General features: G+C 40.2%; 1 protein-coding gene across 1 annotated transcript in view; it reads right to left on the bottom strand.

The window, feature by feature from the left end:
* Positions 1-19,009, bottom strand: part of LOC101860947 (trifunctional purine biosynthetic protein adenosine-3) — a 41,068-nt gene that overhangs the window by 11,334 nt on the left and 10,725 nt on the right. Inside the window, exons 8-19 of the mRNA XM_035973219.1 lie at positions 17,998-18,083; positions 16,848-17,016; positions 15,258-15,477; positions 10,290-10,548; positions 8,750-8,948; positions 7,780-8,031; positions 7,144-7,343; positions 5,989-6,145; positions 3,184-3,273; positions 2,157-2,344; positions 1,296-1,494; positions 507-755 (exon numbers count right to left, since the gene is read on the bottom strand). Coding sequence (XP_035829112.1) covers positions 507-755; positions 1,296-1,494; positions 2,157-2,344; positions 3,184-3,273; positions 5,989-6,145; positions 7,144-7,343; positions 7,780-8,031; positions 8,750-8,948; positions 10,290-10,548; positions 15,258-15,477; positions 16,848-17,016; positions 17,998-18,083 — 2,268 coding nt within the window. The remainder of the gene's footprint in view (positions 1-506; positions 756-1,295; positions 1,495-2,156; positions 2,345-3,183; positions 3,274-5,988; positions 6,146-7,143; positions 7,344-7,779; positions 8,032-8,749; positions 8,949-10,289; positions 10,549-15,257; positions 15,478-16,847; positions 17,017-17,997; positions 18,084-19,009) is intronic.

Genomic DNA, 19,009 nt, shown 5'->3' with positions numbered 1-19,009 from the left:
TTCGCCCTTGTCCAAAAAGGCTAGGTCTAACAGAAGATCAGGGGTGTAGCTGAAGGGCAGCAGTAAGAAAGAGCCAAGGAAAAGAAGTAGAAAGGCTGCTGAAAGAGTCAGGAGCCCAGAGGAGGGGGCAACGGAGGTGAGGGGGTGGGGGCAGAAATTAGAGATGAAAGCAGATGACAGAACATTGCTAGAGAGCAGGAAAGGAGGTGAAAGGAGACAATTTTAGAGAAGATTATTTTTCCCTTGCTACCTGGATTTGAACCCGGGACCTTTGAATGAGAGGCGAACACCTTAATCTCTAGGCCATGAGAGCCCCCGTACCTTATTTGGGCTACAGACATGACGCAATGAAAGTCTTGAGAACTTATCTTCACCATCAGAGATTTAAGTGCTCATCAAAAACCACCAATGAGAAGATTAACAAAAATGGTTAAAATCAAACTTTTCAGAAGAAGGGAACAGGGGTGCTGCTCCAGAAATGTCGAACAATGTAACGACAATCTCACCCAGAGTCATGCCTGCTGTGAACGGTGACGGCTGATCATAACGGAGTCCGTTCATCTCTACCACACGCCGAACCAGGCTGAATCCGTTGCTATGGATACCACTAGAGGGCAGTCCAATAACCGCATCTCCAGCTCGGATGCTCGATGTCAATGGCAAAATCTTGGATTTCTCCACTGCGGCAACAGCAAAGCCACCTAGATCATAGATCTTGCCCTGGTATATGGAAGGTAGTAAAGACACTTTTTGCTCTGTGGACGAACAAATCACGGACAAGTTAAGACATATTGACATATGTGCTTCATTTTTATTATCATTCGCAAATCCCATTTTGAAAACATATCTCCAGCATGAGCAAGTCCGAAAGGAACAATACTAAAAAACAGAGAATAGAACTTTTCTGATAACAAAACGGACTTCTATACACAGACCCTTTCAGACGTATGAAATACATTTGTGCATACTAGTTGGCAGCTATGCACAACTTTAACACTTTGCTGTCACACAGTCAGCAGTATAAAATAGACTGCAATGGACTTCTCTGGCCCGATCTGCTTTCTGATCTTACTGAAGAGCTTATGCAGTTTCTCTCAAGGCAATCAAGTGGTTAAACAGTTGGAGCAAAACATATTCACAGGAAACAAAACAATTAAACAAGCATCAAACATTGCTGATGAAAGAAATTATCTCCAAGTAACAAAAAACTTACTCTCAGCAAAGAGTGGAAATAAATACACAAAACTACCCAAACAAGGCAAGAGCAGAAAGAATCAAACCCTAAGCCTACTGACCTAACAACGCACACCCAGCCTGGCGACATCCCTCAGCCACACCCTGCAGCACATCCTGGGTCCAGTCTGGGTGGACGGTCCCCGAGGCGAAGTAGCTGGTGAAGAACAGCGGCTCCGCCCCGCTGGCCAGCACATCGTTCACGCACATGGCCACCAGGTCCACACCGATGCTGGAGTGATGGTCGAGGCTCTGGGCAATCTGAGAGCAGACAAGTCTTCTCACTTCAGTGTATATGGAAAAATCTTGTCAGTTTGTTACTGTTTGAGCACTTAATCAATCAGCTGTTTGTACTGAATGCTGCCCAGCAAGCTGAGAATGTTTCTGAGTTTCCTAAGCTCTGCTGAGGTAATGATAGTTTCTCAAACAGCACATAGAGCTTGCTATCAAGTAGGGATATGAGCTGTACAAAATGCTAGTTATTATTAAAATTATTCCCCCCCCCTCAACAATACAGTAACAACTGACAATTTTCAGAAAAAAAGATGGGAGATCATAACAGCACCTGAAATTATCATATATAACAATATGAATTAATTGCATTTATATTGCACATACCCATACTCAAAAGTTGCAATTTAGACAGCTTGAATAGAACAAAGTGTCAACAATCAACACAAGTTAAAATATACATAAAACTGATGAAAAGAGGGGGGGGAAGGGAATGTTATCTTAATCTACAAGCCCAAAGGTTCTTTATTTCTTTTCAGACTTTCGGCGGGAGAGGCTAGAAAATATCTTAATTGAATATAGAGACAAACCTACTAGTCCGAGGAGAGAAGAATCTGAATCTCGTCCGTAACATTTTCATTTCTTTTGAAATTTAAACAAAAAAGATACAGTCATAGTGCGCATAACCTTACCCTGAGCTTTGTGCCAACTCCATCTGTCCCCGACACTAGAACCGGTTGATTCAGCCCCAGACTGGACACATCAAATGTCGGCAGATGACCCTCACTGACCACTGCACCCGTCCTGGTTGCTACTGTCAAGGTGGACTTGACATCCGGCATGATTGGCAGTTGGCGACTGACACTCACAGTACCAGAATCTGAAGCAGCCCCAATTAAAAAAAAAAAAAGATAAAATCTTTCCTTATGTTACATCACATTCAACATTGTGATTTTGTAAAAGGAACCTATTCGAAAGTCTCACATTTCTCTACAACTAAAAAAACCCCCCAGACATTGAGGTAAAAAGCTTCAGGTTAAAGTTAACCAATTATGTCATGGTCAGTTAACCATTTTTTTTACATCCTACATCTATGTTCAAATACAATGTTATTTAATAATAACAAGTGATTTTTCCATTCAGGGATAAGGAATTCTTCTTAAAACATGGGATGTTTGAAATAGATTATGACAGTAAATGTTTTATGCCTCCATCAAACTGACGAAGATCATTTCGAGGCCAGCTGCTCTGACTGTGCCTGTCCGGGCCAACCTGAGCTGCGTGGGGCACAGAATCCGAGCAAACAGACAAAGATACTACATGTAGATATAATACCTTCCTCACACAGTTAACTCATATCTTTTGGTGCAATGGCAAAGAACCTTATCATTACACTTCAGACGCCAGCTCTTTCGAGATAGTAACAGATTTCTACAACCTGGAAGTCTATAATAAACAGAGCACTTACCAAAATTTTAACACTGCCTTTTCAGTATGCTTAAAGAAATCGTAAATTAAGGAAATGCTTGAAAATGGTATATGATATTGAGCTGATATAAGTGTACGCCAAAACAACTGTTAAACAATTGTATAGTATAGTTCTGTCTGTTACATCCCTCATTCACAAATACCCAAGGGTTAATCATTAACCAACATAGCAACTTTCTGATTATTTTCAAATAGTACTCATTCTCTCCCGAGAACAGCTTGGAGCCTTACCATAATTCTCAGGCGCCGCCAGATAGGCAGCATCTTTACTGGCCTTTAGAGCAGAGTCCAGATTTTCAATAACAAGCCCATCTCCACCAGCTGGAAAGTCAGCAAAAGAAGGCAAGTTTTACACACCGTCAACACGACATGATGATGCTGAGTAAGTCATGCAAAAATTGTCAGGAGGCAAATATTGGAAAAAAGCATCCTAAGTTCATGTCTTTTCTGACTTAAGCAACAAAGATTCATAAAAAAATTTTGTGGGAACACTTGTAACATTCTATGACACCAGTCAGGCAATCACATAAAGAAAACATCAAAAGCAAACTTTGGCGCTCTATTTAGAATTTACTTGACCTAGTATGTACAATTATGGTCTCCAGTCTTCAAGGCGCCACACGTGGGTCACAGTGACATCCTGCATCAACCACCCTTTTCTACACCACACACGCTCACATTTTTCTTCTTTCTACTCCAGATGGATGCGAGAGCTGGATTCTAAACAAAGACACAGAGAGAGAGAACCAGAGGCCACTGAAATGTGGTATTTAAGGAGAATACTCAGAACCCATGGAAAGAGAGGAAAACACATTTAAAAAGTGTTCCAAATGACAGGTTGTGAAAGATCCATAATCAGAACCATAAGAAAAAGACAATTGAGATTCTTTGCCCATTTAAATAGATCAAATTATAAACTAAGAGAGACTGCTGCTGTGTGGAAATATAGAAGGAAAGAGGAGCAGAGGAAGACCTAAACAAATTTGAAATGAATAACAGAAAAAAGAAAAACCGGCCTAATCAAGAAGACAGACAACAGAAAGGAATGGGGCACCATGATTGTTAATGTCTGCTCCAGACCTGAAAAGGCAGAATAAGAAGAATAAGAAAAAGAAGGAGGAGGAGGAGAAGGAGGAGGAGGAGAAGGAGAAGGAGAAGAAGAAGAAGAAGAAGAAGAAGAAGAAGAAGAAGAAGAAGAAAAGAAGAAGAAGAAGAAAAGAAGAAGAAGAAGAAGAAGAAGAAGAAGAAGAAGAAGAAGAAGAAGAAGAAGAAGAAGAAGAAGAAGAAGAAGAAGAAGAAGAAGAAGAAGAAGAAGAAGAAGAAGAAGAAGAAGAAGAAGAAGAAGAAGAAGAAGAAGAAGAAGAAGAAGAAGAAGAAGAAGAAGAAGAAGAAGAAAAAGCACTCACTCATTACACAAAGTAAGTAAATATTACAGACTGCGGAAGTCACAAATAAATTAATGTATCTACCCATTCTTGCTAGAAAAGAAATACAAACTATGTGTGAGCATTAGGGTGCAGGCAGAGTGGCCGCAGCTTGGACGCCACGTGGAACGCAGTTTAAGGGGCAGCGGGCAAGTTGTGAGGCGAGCATGTGGCCCTAGAAGAGACAGAATGGAAGCCTCTGCTGGGCTGCTTATCCCAGAATATTCATTAGCTATCTTGTCCCCATCAGGATGGACGAAGAAGGAATCCTTCTATTAATGATTTTGTATTGGCAAAGAAAACAAAGGTTAAACAGACGCCGATACTAGATCCACAAAATTCACCAGCACCGTTCACCATATGGCGGAATATCATGATTTAATGGAACAAGTACTTTCAGATGATGAAAAATGTTTGTCGTATGTACAGATGAAATCCTCCCCTTTTAAGCTACTCCTTGCCAAATTGGACCATACCTAGAAAAAGGAACTACCAACTTTAACACAGTTGCTATAAAGAGCTTACAAGAACAATGTTCTGCGATGAACAAGTCGGTGTTGTGTTGTGTTATGGCCTGAAAGGAGCGAGAAAATTAGTAGAGAGCTAAATCATAATGGTGCACGTTTTTTGTTGCGCCCAGGACAGGTCTGTGGGAAGAGGGAGTGGCTAGCAAGTTGCTTCCCCGCTGTCTTCAGTAGCCCATTTCTTGAGGTCTAAATTTTGGTCGCTGCAACATGGGGCCTCCAAGCAGCGTCCAAGTGGCTGTGGCGTCTAGGCAGCACCCACTCTGCCTGCACGTTTACTCTCAACAGTTTTTGTAGGCAGTATAAAAATCTAACACCAAGTGTAGACCACTAATCAGATTCATCGATTTGAGTCAAGGCCAGCCAGATTTCCCTTGATGGATGGGGTAAAAGCTATTATTTTGGCACAATACGGTCACTTCGACTCACAACCTTCAAAGACAAAAGCATTTGTGAGGCATCATGGTGAAATCAGGAGCATCAAAATAATGGACTCTGAGAAAAAGGCATTTTTCGTCCAGTTTGCACTTTTTTTTTTTGAGTTCTTGTATCTTGCCTCAACACCTTGTATGTCCATTGAAAAACACTTTTATGGGTGGATTTTCTGGAAAAACGTTTAAAGGCATAAAAAATATAAATTTGCAGTTTCCAAGGACTCTTAAGCTAAAGAAGTCACCAAAACTTTGGCGCCCATTTTCTAGCTAATTTTACTTCTGAAACCAGACAACCCCAGCTCCTTCAATCGAAAATATCTCAAATTCTACTTAAGATAAATGGATTTTTTTTTCATCCGAAGCAAACACACGAACCACCTTTAAAATGATGCAAATAACGCCATATGCCCAAAAATTGACGAGCATCTGATTCCACTGCGTCATGACATATATGATTTTGAAGGTCACAGTTAAATCTATTTGAATTTCATCATATTGCGCCAAAATGATGGCTGTACCTCATCCGTGAACGAAAATCTGGCGGGTCCTGACTCACATTGATGAATCCCATTTCCAGTGTGCACTGTTTATACATACTCAACCCTATGACTAACTGTCTTAGGTTGTCGGCAGCATAACGGTCAGCAGACATACCTGCTTTCTCCACAATTGTGCCAATTGTTTTGACTGGCTGCGAGAGGTTCTCGCTGAGGGCATCTCTGACCGCAGTGACATCATCACGCTTGACCACTAGGATAGCAGCCAGGCCACAACTACTGTTCTGGATCAGTTCAGAAGCAACCAGGCCGGCCTGAGAATAAACAGAAAAAAGTGGGGATAGCAAGTCAAGACGAAAGACAAGAAACATTAACTTTTAATAGGACATTGTAGACCCATCTATTCAGTATCGACAAAAAAAGAGAGAAATGATATTGACACATTTGGTTCTTCAATACCAAATGGTCACATTGGTGGAAATCTCACACTGAACCAGTCTGTTAATACACTTTTGTCTCTAGTGTGCCTAAACCAGTGAACTTCTCTTGCATCGACAAGCCTTTATTGGGCTGGTCTCATGACTGATTGAAATGAATGTTCATGCTTTACATCCTTATAGACACAACTTAAACCACTGCAAGTCAGCCTTTTTTAAAGCTAATGCCCACTTTTGCCTCCTTTAAGAGGCTGAAATGTTCACACTGCCAACCCATGCGTATTTTCAAGCAAGGTATTAAAATAGTACCTGTCACTAAGTGGCCCAACTGCCCACAAAAATAACTAAAATCACCCTGGTTGCAAGTACTGATTTAAATCAGTTGCTGTGTGGCATGTTTCAGACCTGCCCATCAGGGAAACTTGGGATGAGAGGGATACTGAAGCCGACAGAAAAAAGGAAAACATTCAATTTTTCACCCTTGTCCAAGAAGGCTAGGTGTAGATCTTAGCTACCATAAGATCAGGGGTGTGGCTGAAAGACAGCAGTGAGATGGAACCACAGAGAGGCAGTGGAAAGGCTGCAGAAAGAGTCAGGAGCCCAGAGGAGGGGGTAAAGGAGGTGAGGGGGTGGGGGAAGAAAGTGGAGACAAAAGCAGATGACAGAACATTGTTAGAGAGCTGGAAAGGACGTGAAAGGAGAAAATTTTAGAGAAGAAAATTTTCTGTCGCTAACCCTGGACCTATTGAATGAGAGGCGAACACTTTAACCTTAAGGCCACAAGAGCCCACCCTCCCCCGTGTCTGCTCCTGACCTGACACCTGAAGAAGTACAATAAAAGAACACTATAGATATTTCAACTAGTCTGAGCTCACCATGTCCGTCATCCAGCCAAACACCGGAGCCAGACCCCAGGCTTTAGCGTCCAGCTTGACTGATAGACCATCATCCAGAACGCTGGCCACACTACACCTCAGGCCTTGGTTCACACAGGCAAACTTGATGATCTTCCCACTTCTCATCAGTGGCAGAACAGACTTGGTGTAGATTTCTGAAGGAACTAAAATTTCCTCAGCTGGAACAAAAGAAGTAAATATCTCAACTTGAAACAAAAAATTATGGTTCCACATCGTCAACAAAAATATTCACAAACATCTTTGGTTGAATGGTTAAGCTGTTAGCTCTGCATACAACAAATTAATGTGTTCAATTCTAGAGTGGCAATCGGATGTGGGGGTTTTTTTGGTTCTTTTTACTGGGAAGAAAAATACAACCCTGGACTGGATGTACCAAACAGAGAAAGTCAAGGTCATCTCTTAAATGATCAAATAATGTCGAAGTGAGCATATCCATGCACACACGCGCACGCGCACGCGCGTGTGTGTGTGTGTGTGTGTGTTTATGTGTGTGTGTGTGCACATGCATGCATATGTATCAGGGTAGTGGAAAATATTTACAATCAACCACGAATCAGACACATTTTTCGATACGTCTTTACTGGAAAAACTGACCTAGAGATCCACCTCCATGAAGTCCCTGCAGTGTCCTCAAGTTCAGGTTCCTGGCCCTCAGAGCGTCTTCCAGCAGCCCAAAGTCGCAGTACTGGAGTCCACTACTGGTCAGTCCTAGGACCACCTGGTCCAACGCTACGACACTCTTTCCCGTGCACGGTGACTGGGATTGTGGGATAGCTCCAACAGCAAACCCTGCCACGTCGTAGTCGCTTCCCTGGTACATGCCGGGCATTTCTGCAGTTTCTCCACCTACAGAAATGAGAAGGAATTTCTGAATGTTATTTCTTTGGTCTCCAACAAGTTTAAAGCTTATCTACAAAACACAGGACAGTTCACCGACATCATTATGTCCAAATGATAAAATCGTCTCTCTCCACATTCACTTTCCTTCCTCCTGTCACACTCACACTCCATCCCTTCCACAAATATATACTATATTCATTCAAATACGTACACGTTTTCCATTGAGAATAAAAATTGAGGGAAACTAATAAGCATACAGAGATAGATGGGGCACTTTCAGTAAGTAAACACATTGGCGTTGTTGAGATGTAGTTCAAGGTAAGCCAGCATAATTATGACATCATTTTGTGATGAAAGAAACAAACACAAAGCATCAGCGAGTTGCTGAAATGCACTAAGCCCATTTCCTTTATATATTGTATCTTCATTATATTTTGTTGTTGCTCTTTTCAACATTTAGAATTTGAATTTTGACAAAAAAATTTTCTCAAGCATGTGCAACCGATACCATAGATTTAAAAACTACAATAAAATATATATCTAAATTTTGGCGTGTGCTCGTTTGACCTTACAAAAGTGCGAGTGCCATTAAACGTTCACCAAAATAACCAAATTTTGGGCCTAGTACATCTGAACATCAAGCCGACAAAATATCCCATATCTCCACAAAGTTTCAGAAATTTACACCAAAAAAAAAGAGAAAAAGAAAAAAAAAGGCGTTTACCAATGAGAGCACAGCCGGCTTGCACACAACCCTCGGCCATTCCTTTGACCACTTCCTCAGCCACCGGGACATTGAGGCGACCCACTGCGTAGTAGTCCAGGAAGTAGAGAGGTTCAGCCCCTCGGGACAGCAAGTCATTCACGCAGCGAGCCACAAGTTCGAGTCCTACGTTGAAGTGGTGGCCTCGGTTCTCTGCAAACTGAGAGGTGAAATAAAAGGTTGTAGGTGTGTGTGGAAGGATAAAGGGACCTGAGTCAAGGTGTTGATTCTCTACAAACTGAGAGGAAAATGTAACAGAGTGTGTACGTGTATGAGTGTGCGTGTGTGTGTGTGTGTGTGTATGAGTGTGCGTGTGTGCGTGCGTGCGTGTGTGTGTGCGCGTGCGTGTGTGCGTGCGTGTGTATGCGTGTGTGCGTGCATGCGTGTGTGTGTGCGTGCGTGCGTGCGTGCGTGTGTGTGTGTGTGAGAATGTGTGTGAGAAGCATATCAATATGAAATGAAGAGAAAAAGCAAATGTGAGGAATTGTGCTGAAATCAGGCGCTCGTCAAAATAATGAAATTTCGAGAAATCAGCATTTCCGGCCAGTTTGGACTTTTCTTTGGCTCAACACTTGCATGTCCATTCAAAAACACTTTTATGTGTGGATTTTTTATGGGAAAAAGTTGATTAAAGGCTCTTAAGCTATGGAAGTCACCAAACATTGGCGGCCATTTTCTCACTAATTTCACTTCTGAAACCAGGCGACCCCATTTCCTTCAATCACTGCTATTCAAGATAAATGGATACTTTTTTCACTGCAAGCAAGGAAAATGAATAACCTTTTAGATGCTATCAATAACCCCATATGCCTAAAAATTCATGAGCGCCTGATTCCACTGCGTCGTGACGCAAATCGATAAAGCTGTGGCATATTTCAGTTGAAGACAGGGAGTCGGTCACAACCTGCCTCATTAGTAACAATTCTATCTCTGCCAAATTTGACAGAACTCAAAGAGTATAAAAGTTCTGTTTAAGTAAGTAAATTCAACACAAAAATTAGTAATAGGGTTTTAATAATTTACGCGATGCCTTACAGATCATTATCTCACTGTCCAGCATTGGAAAACCAAGAGGTCTATTTTCAAAGCCACCTACAGTCGAAATAGTCCAAGACAGCCACCCATTGTCGATGGAAAAAGTGGCCATCTTAGTAGTCAGGTGGACATCTTACACAGCGCCACTATCATGAATTAAACAAACACAATGAGGGGAATGGGAAACAGCTGTTTGTACAAGGGATTGTCTTATACGGGTGGCCGTTAGAGCAGGTTTGACTGTGTTTCTTGTGTCTTCAGGAAAGTTTTCCGAATTTCCCCATCAATTAAAAAAAACAACCCACAAAACGATCACAATAAAAGCTTCTAGACAAAAAGTTTACACTGGACATTCAGGCAAAGATCCTTCCTTTATTAAATATGCACCTTCAACAGCCTTTTGAAAGTATTCCCATCATGCAAATTATTTTCATCAGTCACAAAACGTTTAGTCCAAGGCGGGCACCTTAATTTTTCTGCCCACACCCCAAGTGCTGCAGGTGAGAGTACAGCTGGACAGTCCCGCAGCCTCAAGGTCAAAGAGACCTCCGAAACCACCAAGGTCGGCATCGCAACCACGTCGTCGGGTCATCTTGGCCAAAGGTTTGATGGCCTGAACTAGGTCATCTCCCGCCATGATGTCGACTCCTGCGTCTTTGTACTGTAAGCCTTCCTCTTCATCAACTGCTTTTAGGCTCAGTGATGAGGATGTATCAACATTTTTGCTGTTGTGAAAAATAAATATATTATTTACTGTCAGTAAGAGATGTAGATATGCATAATAATTGATTTTTTAAAAATGTTGTGGCACAGAAGCACAATAGCACAATTGATGGCACATGACCGTTAATGTTTTAGAAACCTTTTAACACAAACTACATAATTTAAGACATGGGCTGCTATAACCCTGCTCATCACAAAAAAACCTGTGGGACATAATATTCCATCAGTGAGACAGACATATTTCATACAAGACCTCCGTCTACACCAGTCGAATTCACATCTTCAGAGTGCAACAGCAAAGAGCCTAACCAATATCCCAAATATGTCGATGATATAACGACAGCTTTAGTTTTAGTAAGTTTTATGACACTTGCAACACAATTAGGTCATATAAGTACCAAAGATTGACGGAGTTACTGAAGAGAAACATATGCAGAAAAGGAGAGAAAGGGATGACAGAAGTTTGATAGGAAAGAGGGAGCAATATTACCTGAACACTCTTGAACCACCCACTATAAGTGAGAAAGCTAGAGAAAAACATAAGGACAAAGAAAACAGAAAGGGGTCTCCAACCCTTGACATTATGTGGACAAAAGGTGTTGAATTCACATTACTATTGTCATCTTCTTTTTAATTCTAAATGGAATGTTTGCCGTTTTTAAAGTTGAACCAATTTTATGCACACACTTAAGTGGGCAGATTTTGTTTTGTTTTTGCATGACCTTCTTGACATAAACAGACAAATCAGGTCAATGGAACTGACCTCTGTGGTGCTGCAGTAAAGCAGTTCACCAGTGCATTTACAAGTTAACAGTTCATTACCTTAGAATTACAAAGTTCTATCTAACATTTTTGGCTATTTTGAGTCACTAAGAACATGAGATCAGAAACCTTTTTATGTTCTATCTGCTCTATCAAAATCGCAAAATTATTCAGAGTCGTTATCAAAATGTTCAAAGAACTGCATTCGAAAAAGCTTGACATGTTGTGAAACTCAAAATTTTTAGCGTCAAATTTCTCAAAACTAGGTACTGAGCAGATAGTACCTTGTAATTCTAGGGTACAGAGTTTTCTTCCCGCATGAGGAGGTTTTTGATCTAGTGCCTCTGTCTGAATGTGGGGACTTTGTATCCCTCTCAGTCCCAGTTGGCCCTGACAAGCAGGGCCAAAGCTTCCCCTGCCTCCTTAATGATCTAATTGTGTTAATGGGAGCATAAAATCTACAATTATAAAGAAGAGCAGCAAGCACAGTGAAAAGAACCCCCCAAAAAAGGAAGAAAGCATGATAGAAGACAGAGCCAATAAACAACAATAAATGCACGAATCATAAAAGTATGTCTTGGCATAGATGTGTGTGTCCCGATGTGGTGGAATCAGGCCCTCGTCAAATTTTGGGCATATGGAGTTACTGATACCATCTTAAAGTTTGTTCATGTCTTGTTTTTTAGGGAAAAAATACCTACATCTTTATTTTATAATGTAGAAGACCAAGAAGAAAATTGGCAACTTTTGTTTTTATTTTTGTGGGTGAAGTTGTGCATTGCACAACTTAACACGTTGCAGTGTAGGTCACTTCATTGGCAGTTGGCAGACATCTTAAGGAGACTTAAGAAAATGGAAAAGAATTGAAAGGCGACCTCTCATGGATATCTTGTGCACATCAGTGTGTACAGTATGCTAGGGATTAATTTTTTTTATGCAGGTCTGATTTATGTTTCTGACAGAGTTTTACAGCACCTGCAACACAATTAGGTCACAAAAGTGCTGAAGATTAGAGGTGTTACAAGAGAATAACAAACACAAAAAAGAAGGAGAGAGACAAAGATGACAGACGTTTGATAAAATTGAAGGAGAAAACCACACCAGAGCACCTGCCAACCACCCATGTGGAATAAGTAGAGTAATAAGTAGTAAATGCAGAAGCAAACAAGTACCCTAGTTCAGATCCAATACAGCAGGGAAGGTACGAAGATCAACATTCAATGTTCCTGAGCATTGCTGCTGCTTAGAAAAATGTTTCTTTAACTACACAAAATGCAGCAAAAAGAACAGAGCAAAGATAGAACTAGATACAAAGTTGCTGTTTCTCCAACAGAAGCAAGCAAGGCTGGGCACTACCGGTAGCAGATCTCAAATATCACACATGATGGCTTTTGCTTTGAATAAGGGTGGTAAAAAGCCATCTAATACCTTTGGTGGTTTTTCATCTGAAAATCACTAGTAATATGCCTACAAAATAGGTATGTGAGGATGATAGGGGGAGAAGGGGGCACTTGCATGTTTGATAAAGGTACCCAAGGTAAGTGCTGGTAATAAGATCACCTGTGAGTAGCACCAGTACTGTGTACAAGTATCTGCCCAGCACAGGTAGGGAATTCTCCAACGGGTGTGAAGACAAGTGAGGATCTGGCAATGGCACAGTCACCTAGTGCCATGGGCACATCATTAACTTAGATGGCTATGTGCTGGATCATGTAGCGGATAGCACAGGTTCAAATCCCCAAAGGGGCATTTTTTAATTTAGGTTATTCTGGGGAGTCTTATTTGGCTCAGTCCCATTAGAAATAAACGTTAAATTCTGGTCTCTCTTTTTAAATAACTTTGCAGAGTTGAAAAGCACGTTAAGCCCAAACAATGACCAATGACCCAGTGATATCCAAGTTTCCAAAGAGAAAATCTAAATACCTTTCCTTCTTTACAACATGTCTTTTACTTTCTTACACGACACCTACTTAAAAAACAGCATGATTTCATTAGATTCAAAATTCAAACATTCGGGATGACTTTGTCTACATCTCTTTGTTCTCTCCTTTGTTTACAACTGTTGAAATTGCATGAGTGCATCATCCACTCACAGAAGCAAAGAACAACTTGATACAAACCTTCAACTTCTGCCAAGTGGCATAAAGCTAAATGAAGTCAAAAGTTTGGGGAAGCATGAGACAGAGCACAATCAAGGAAATGGAAAAAGAAAGCCTAATCGCTTACGGGGAAACCCCCTGGCCTAAGGCAGACATCCACAGTCACCCGCTTAAAATCTTTCGACAGAACAATCTCAACAAGCTTTGATAGAATTCAAACTCTTTCCTATTCAAGCCAGCCATAACAAGTGGAAAGAGAAAAGCAGCAAGAGAGTTCAGTCCAGCCAAGCACATATATTATCTTTCTCACAGAATTTCCTCAATAGTAAGCTAGGCTCTGACTAAAAAGACCACTGACAAGAAGCCCAAGTCTTTTTTTTTTCATTTCTAGAGAGGAAAGAGTTCTAAAGAAGTAAACAGGCAACTATCATAAAATAAGCTGAATAGTCAGCATGAAAACAATGACAAATACTCACAAAAGAAAGGAACTCATTTCAGGAGTGTTATCAACATTTAATACCCTCTTTCAACGAGACGGAAAGAATAAACAAACAATTTTATTCTTGTTTGGAAAGGTTTTTATTGTTTTGTCCTACAACTGCAGACAGAAACAATGAGAGGACGAACATACAAGATCTAACTTATGCCACCTGTAGCTCAGCTATTCCAAAAGACAAAGAACTTAAACAGGAAAAATATGCTGAACATTAAAATTCAAATTGCTGAGTGAAACATAAGATACAAAGTACAGATCAGAAGAACAATTATTGACTGAATACCGCAAGGGAAAGAGAAGCCAAAAGCAGAGTGTCTCAGAGAATAGACAAGAGGGCTCAAAGATGATCAAGTCTAAGTATCCTTTCACTCTGTTCCAAAGTGCCAGTGCCTTTATTTTAATTTTAGTGTTATCAAGAGTTTGAAACTAATTAACAATAACATTTTTCTGAAGCTAAGCCTAGGAAAATCTTATATTGTGATCTACCCATCTGTCTTCTAACGAAAAAGAAAATATAGGCAAAGAACACATTCAATAGCAAAACTTAACATAGGATTTCAGTTTCCTTCATCACATTAGATTGTCACAACATAAATGAATTGTCCTCATGTAATTCAAAAGAATTAGTCAGCTAGAAAGTCAACAATAGTAAAAGTGTTCAGTGCTTTAAAATGAGTACGATACATGACAGGGGAGAGATTCAAATAAAAAAGGCAGACATTGGGTCCGTGAGAGACATAGAGTTCGATGAGACATAAGCATTTTTATATCGAAAGGAAATTAAGATAATTTGTAAAGTTACATCACTTACAGAGTCGTTCAACAGATAAAACATACCAAGAGAACAATACAAAGAAAATAAAACTTCTGATGGGAACAATTCAGGCCAACATGAACATTATTCATAATCTCATTTAACTCCAGCTACAACTGATGGTCACAGTACAGAGACTACTCAGGACACCCTAAAAATCTATGAAACTTTCGGAGATGTCGCATAGCTGATATTGACATAGTACATGCAATGCTACAAGAAAACTGTTACACAGTGACACAGACTTGTACAACTTAAGAAAATTTAGAAATGAAATATTACAAAACAATTCGCAGACAAAAAAAATGGTCTTGAAAAACATTCATTTTTTCAATTAGATCAAAATCATTTTATAAAAAATATTGATGTCATCAAAAGGATATGACCATGGCACATTCATTTCTTTTCCCAAATACAGTTGTTAAGTCACTTTAAATTCTCAGGCTTCGAAGTAAAAATTCTACTGTCACATCAAAGCGTTAATGACAATGACACACTATCTCATAAACAGAACATGAAAACAAAACCACACTTAATCACCTTTGAAGGATCTTAGCTCCAATATCTTTCCTGTGAAAGGCTCCGTCAAACTGAATCTTCGCGGCACCACTAGTAGCAAGCTCTTTGGCGGCACTCAGGGAAGGATCCAAGGCGATGACAGAAAGCACCCGGCCTCCGCTGGTAGCGAGCTGACCGCTGGAGTTAAGACTGGTGCCGCTGTGAATGACGTGGCAGCCCGTCTGCTCCACCTCAGAGACACCTGATGTAGAAAAAGCCAACAAAAAACAACAACTCAATTCACTTTGTTTCCCACTTCCTTTGAACACAAATAAACAACGTAAGTCTGGTTCTTATACACTTATTATGAGCACTCAAACATGTATATTTAAAATAACACAAAACAGATGAAAGAAAAGTGAAAAGGATTCATATTTTAGAAATACATGTGTTTGTCCTCATATGCCAGCCGTGCAGTCTCGGCATTGAGAAGAATAGGACTGACGTGGTGCTAGCGTGTCGTACGAGGCGACTAAATGGCGAACCAGGTAGTGACTCCTGAAACAGAGTCATCCTGCCTCCAGATCGGGGGTTGAGTCATGAGGCTAACAACCTCTCTTGTAAAAAGAACCTGTTACAGAAACACGTACAAGTAAAAACCATTATCTCCGCTTGGCTGATCGTGGATCTTCTCCAAATGGAGAGTTTATGATGCAAGGCAGTGAAAGCCGAAAGGAAGCTGCTGGGCAGAAGTCTCCACCATCATCCAAGTCCAAGTCTCTTCGGATCGGCTCGTGGAACGTTAAGACCCTTTGCGATGGATGGGACACACCTTAAGAAAGCCCAGCGGAACCCACAAGGATCACGAGGCAGGGGTAGACCACGGGAAACATGGAGGAGATGCGTGGAAAGGGACATGAGAGAAATGAAGCTCACTTGGAACGAGCTTGGAAGGATGGCTCAAGACAGAGATAAATGGAAGGAGCTTGTATGTGGCCTATACCCTGCCAGGGGTGAAAGGCATTGATGATGATGATGATGTCCTCATATGTTTTTTTAAAGTCTTTTATTTCGAAAGCTAAAATTAATGCATAAATTAGCTCGCATTCCATCATGATTCGTGGTTACATGCAAACTTCTTTATGACAGAATATCAATGGCACAATTTTGCTAGGGACATAAATTTCACCTGAGTTAAGTGGAGCTTGAAGCTACTTAAACAAAAAAAATCTTCATTCACCTACATTGTCTAATCATACTTCTAACACATGACTTGAAAAGGAAGGAAAATTCACAACATTTCACACAGATCAGCTATTTGGTCGCTATGGAAATACCATAAAATCTTGGCATTCACTACTGGTTACACCACAGCACAAAGCGAATTTCTCTTGCAATTCCTAAATACTCATCACCAATGTCTCAGTTTAGAAAATTTAATAATAATAATAATTGCATTTATATAGTGCATATCCATGCTCAAGAGCATGCTCTATGCGCTTTACAACCTTTATTATTTAAGAAAAGGTAAAAAAGAGTTGAGAAATCTGTATGGAAATCTATAAGTTTTTTCCCCCCCATCAAAACATGGTTTTCGGAAAGGGAAAAAAAAAAGTAAGGACCCCGCCCTACCTGAAATCTGGAGGCCTTTTTTGTAGGAGCCAGGGTACCCTCCACTGACCACCATCACTCCAACAGCAGAGCGCGAGGTGTCAAAGGTCGGCTTTACTTCAGGCAACTTCCCCTCCACACAGGCTCTCATGGTGCACAGAAGGTCAGACGTCAGGAGTTGCATGATGGACTGGAGGATTAAAGACAGGGAATATTTTTGTTCAATTTTTCTGAAAACCTAAGATTTTCTAAAACTTCAACAGTGTTCAAGAGCACTCAATACAAGCAGACATAGACCAACAAAAAATGTAAAAAATTAATCAAAAGTTAAAAGGATTGACAGTCAAATGTGTGTATTTGTAATAATCCCAAGAGTCTTAAAAATTCTTACAATTAAAAAAAAAAGGGTAGAGTCAAAATCCATAAGAAATAAGCACATAATTTGGCCACAGAAATACACTAAAATAAAATTAGTAATTGCTCTCACTTGGATAATGGGACTAAGTGCATAAAAAACAACAATAACAACAACAACAACAACAATTTTTATCAAAATACAACAGGTAAACAGTAAGAACAAAAAATGTTATGAGGGGTAAAATTCTCCTTGTAAAACAAAAAGGCAGGAGATGTACATGATCTGTATGAAAACAAATGTGACCAGTACAGGGTGAAGGAGAAAGTGCTCAGAGTTTGTTCTGTTGTTTTATTAGTCAAAGCTTTGGACCAGAATTTTGAATTTTAGGTTTATGCCTTTTTCGACAATCTACTTTCCTGACTCATAATTGAAAGAAATTGTCAGTGTTGCTATTCTGTATCTATTTTACAAAATATACCCACATACACACAAAAACACACATCCTTTCACACCCCTCCTTAAATCCACTCTCTACCACACTTACAACATATTAAGGATAAAGACGTACAGAGAAAACACAATTACAAAATATTGAAATAAGGAGATCCGGATGCAATGCAACATAAATCATTTAGAGGGGGGGAGGAACTCACTTCTCCCAATTTCCAGCAAGGACACTGACACACTGACACACAATTTCCCTACCTCCTCCCAGTCTCAGAGAGGGACTTGGCACTGTGATCATAGGTATTATACTTCAGCATTATGTCAACAGAAATGTACTCCATAAGAGGGAAGGAAAGATTCTTTCACCTGCGTTTCTGGGTCACCAAATCGGCAGTTGAACTCAAGCACTTTTGGTCCATCTTTGGTGAGCATCAGCCCGGCATACAATACACCTGAGGAAGTTAAGAAGACCAAATATCAAAAGCTTGTTAAAATATTGAGGAGAAGGAACCCGAGCTTATTATATTTCTAGAAGTAAACAGTTTGAACTGCATGCCAAAAACAAGGTTCCTTCAGCTCTTCATGTAACCATGGTTGATGGTAAATTTTTGCTTATGACTTTCACACCTCTGATACTTGGGCAGGTGGGACTGAGCACCTCGCCATTTTTCCAGAACAGATGAACAGTTTTCAATCGCATTTGAACTTTGCATGACAAGACAAAGCCTGAGATGAAAACCCCAAGGGGAGAAGAAAGATAGGAAGGCTGATATCCACCAGGGAGCCAGAACTAGAGGCAGATCTCAGGCATACGGAACACAGTGGGCTGGAGGTGGAAAAGAATGTAGAAAACACAGACAGGTGGAGAGCCTTTCTTGGAGACCTATACCCAATACAGAGGTGAAAAAGGCAAAAGATGATGATTTGAACTTTGTGCACTTTAACGACTTCTTAGCTGTTAAAAGTAGAAAAAAAGGCCAACCAAAAAGCAAAGAAACTCTTCAGTATAATTGAGCTGGCATATCCCAGAAACTGGCATATGGCTGCCTGCAAGGCAAGATGCATTATGTTCTTATAGGGAAATAAGCCAAAGATAAAAATCAGCTGAATAGAGATAGAATAGTTTAGTTAACTATAACTAACATCTAGTAGGGGAATGAAACAAAGAGGAAGAAAAAACCCCCGCTTTTTTCAGCGGTTGCTGTTGGTCAAAGAGAATCGTATTGTTTTAATTGTACATATTTAGAGCTAAAAAATGCAAGACATAAGGGGGGGAAAAAAAGACAGTGAACTGTGCCAGCATTATCCTACAACCACCACCACAAAAAAAATTAATTAATAATAAAAGAAAAATAATAAAGCTAAAACAAACAGTGAT

This window comes from Aplysia californica, unplaced genomic scaffold (genome assembly GCF_000002075.1).
Source record: "Aplysia californica isolate F4 #8 unplaced genomic scaffold, AplCal3.0 scaffold00026, whole genome shotgun sequence".
In the NCBI taxonomy this organism is placed as follows: domain Eukaryota; kingdom Metazoa; phylum Mollusca; class Gastropoda; order Aplysiida; family Aplysiidae; genus Aplysia; species Aplysia californica.
The sequence above is the reverse complement of the archived record's forward strand: the minus strand, read 5'-3'. Positions and strand labels throughout refer to the sequence as shown.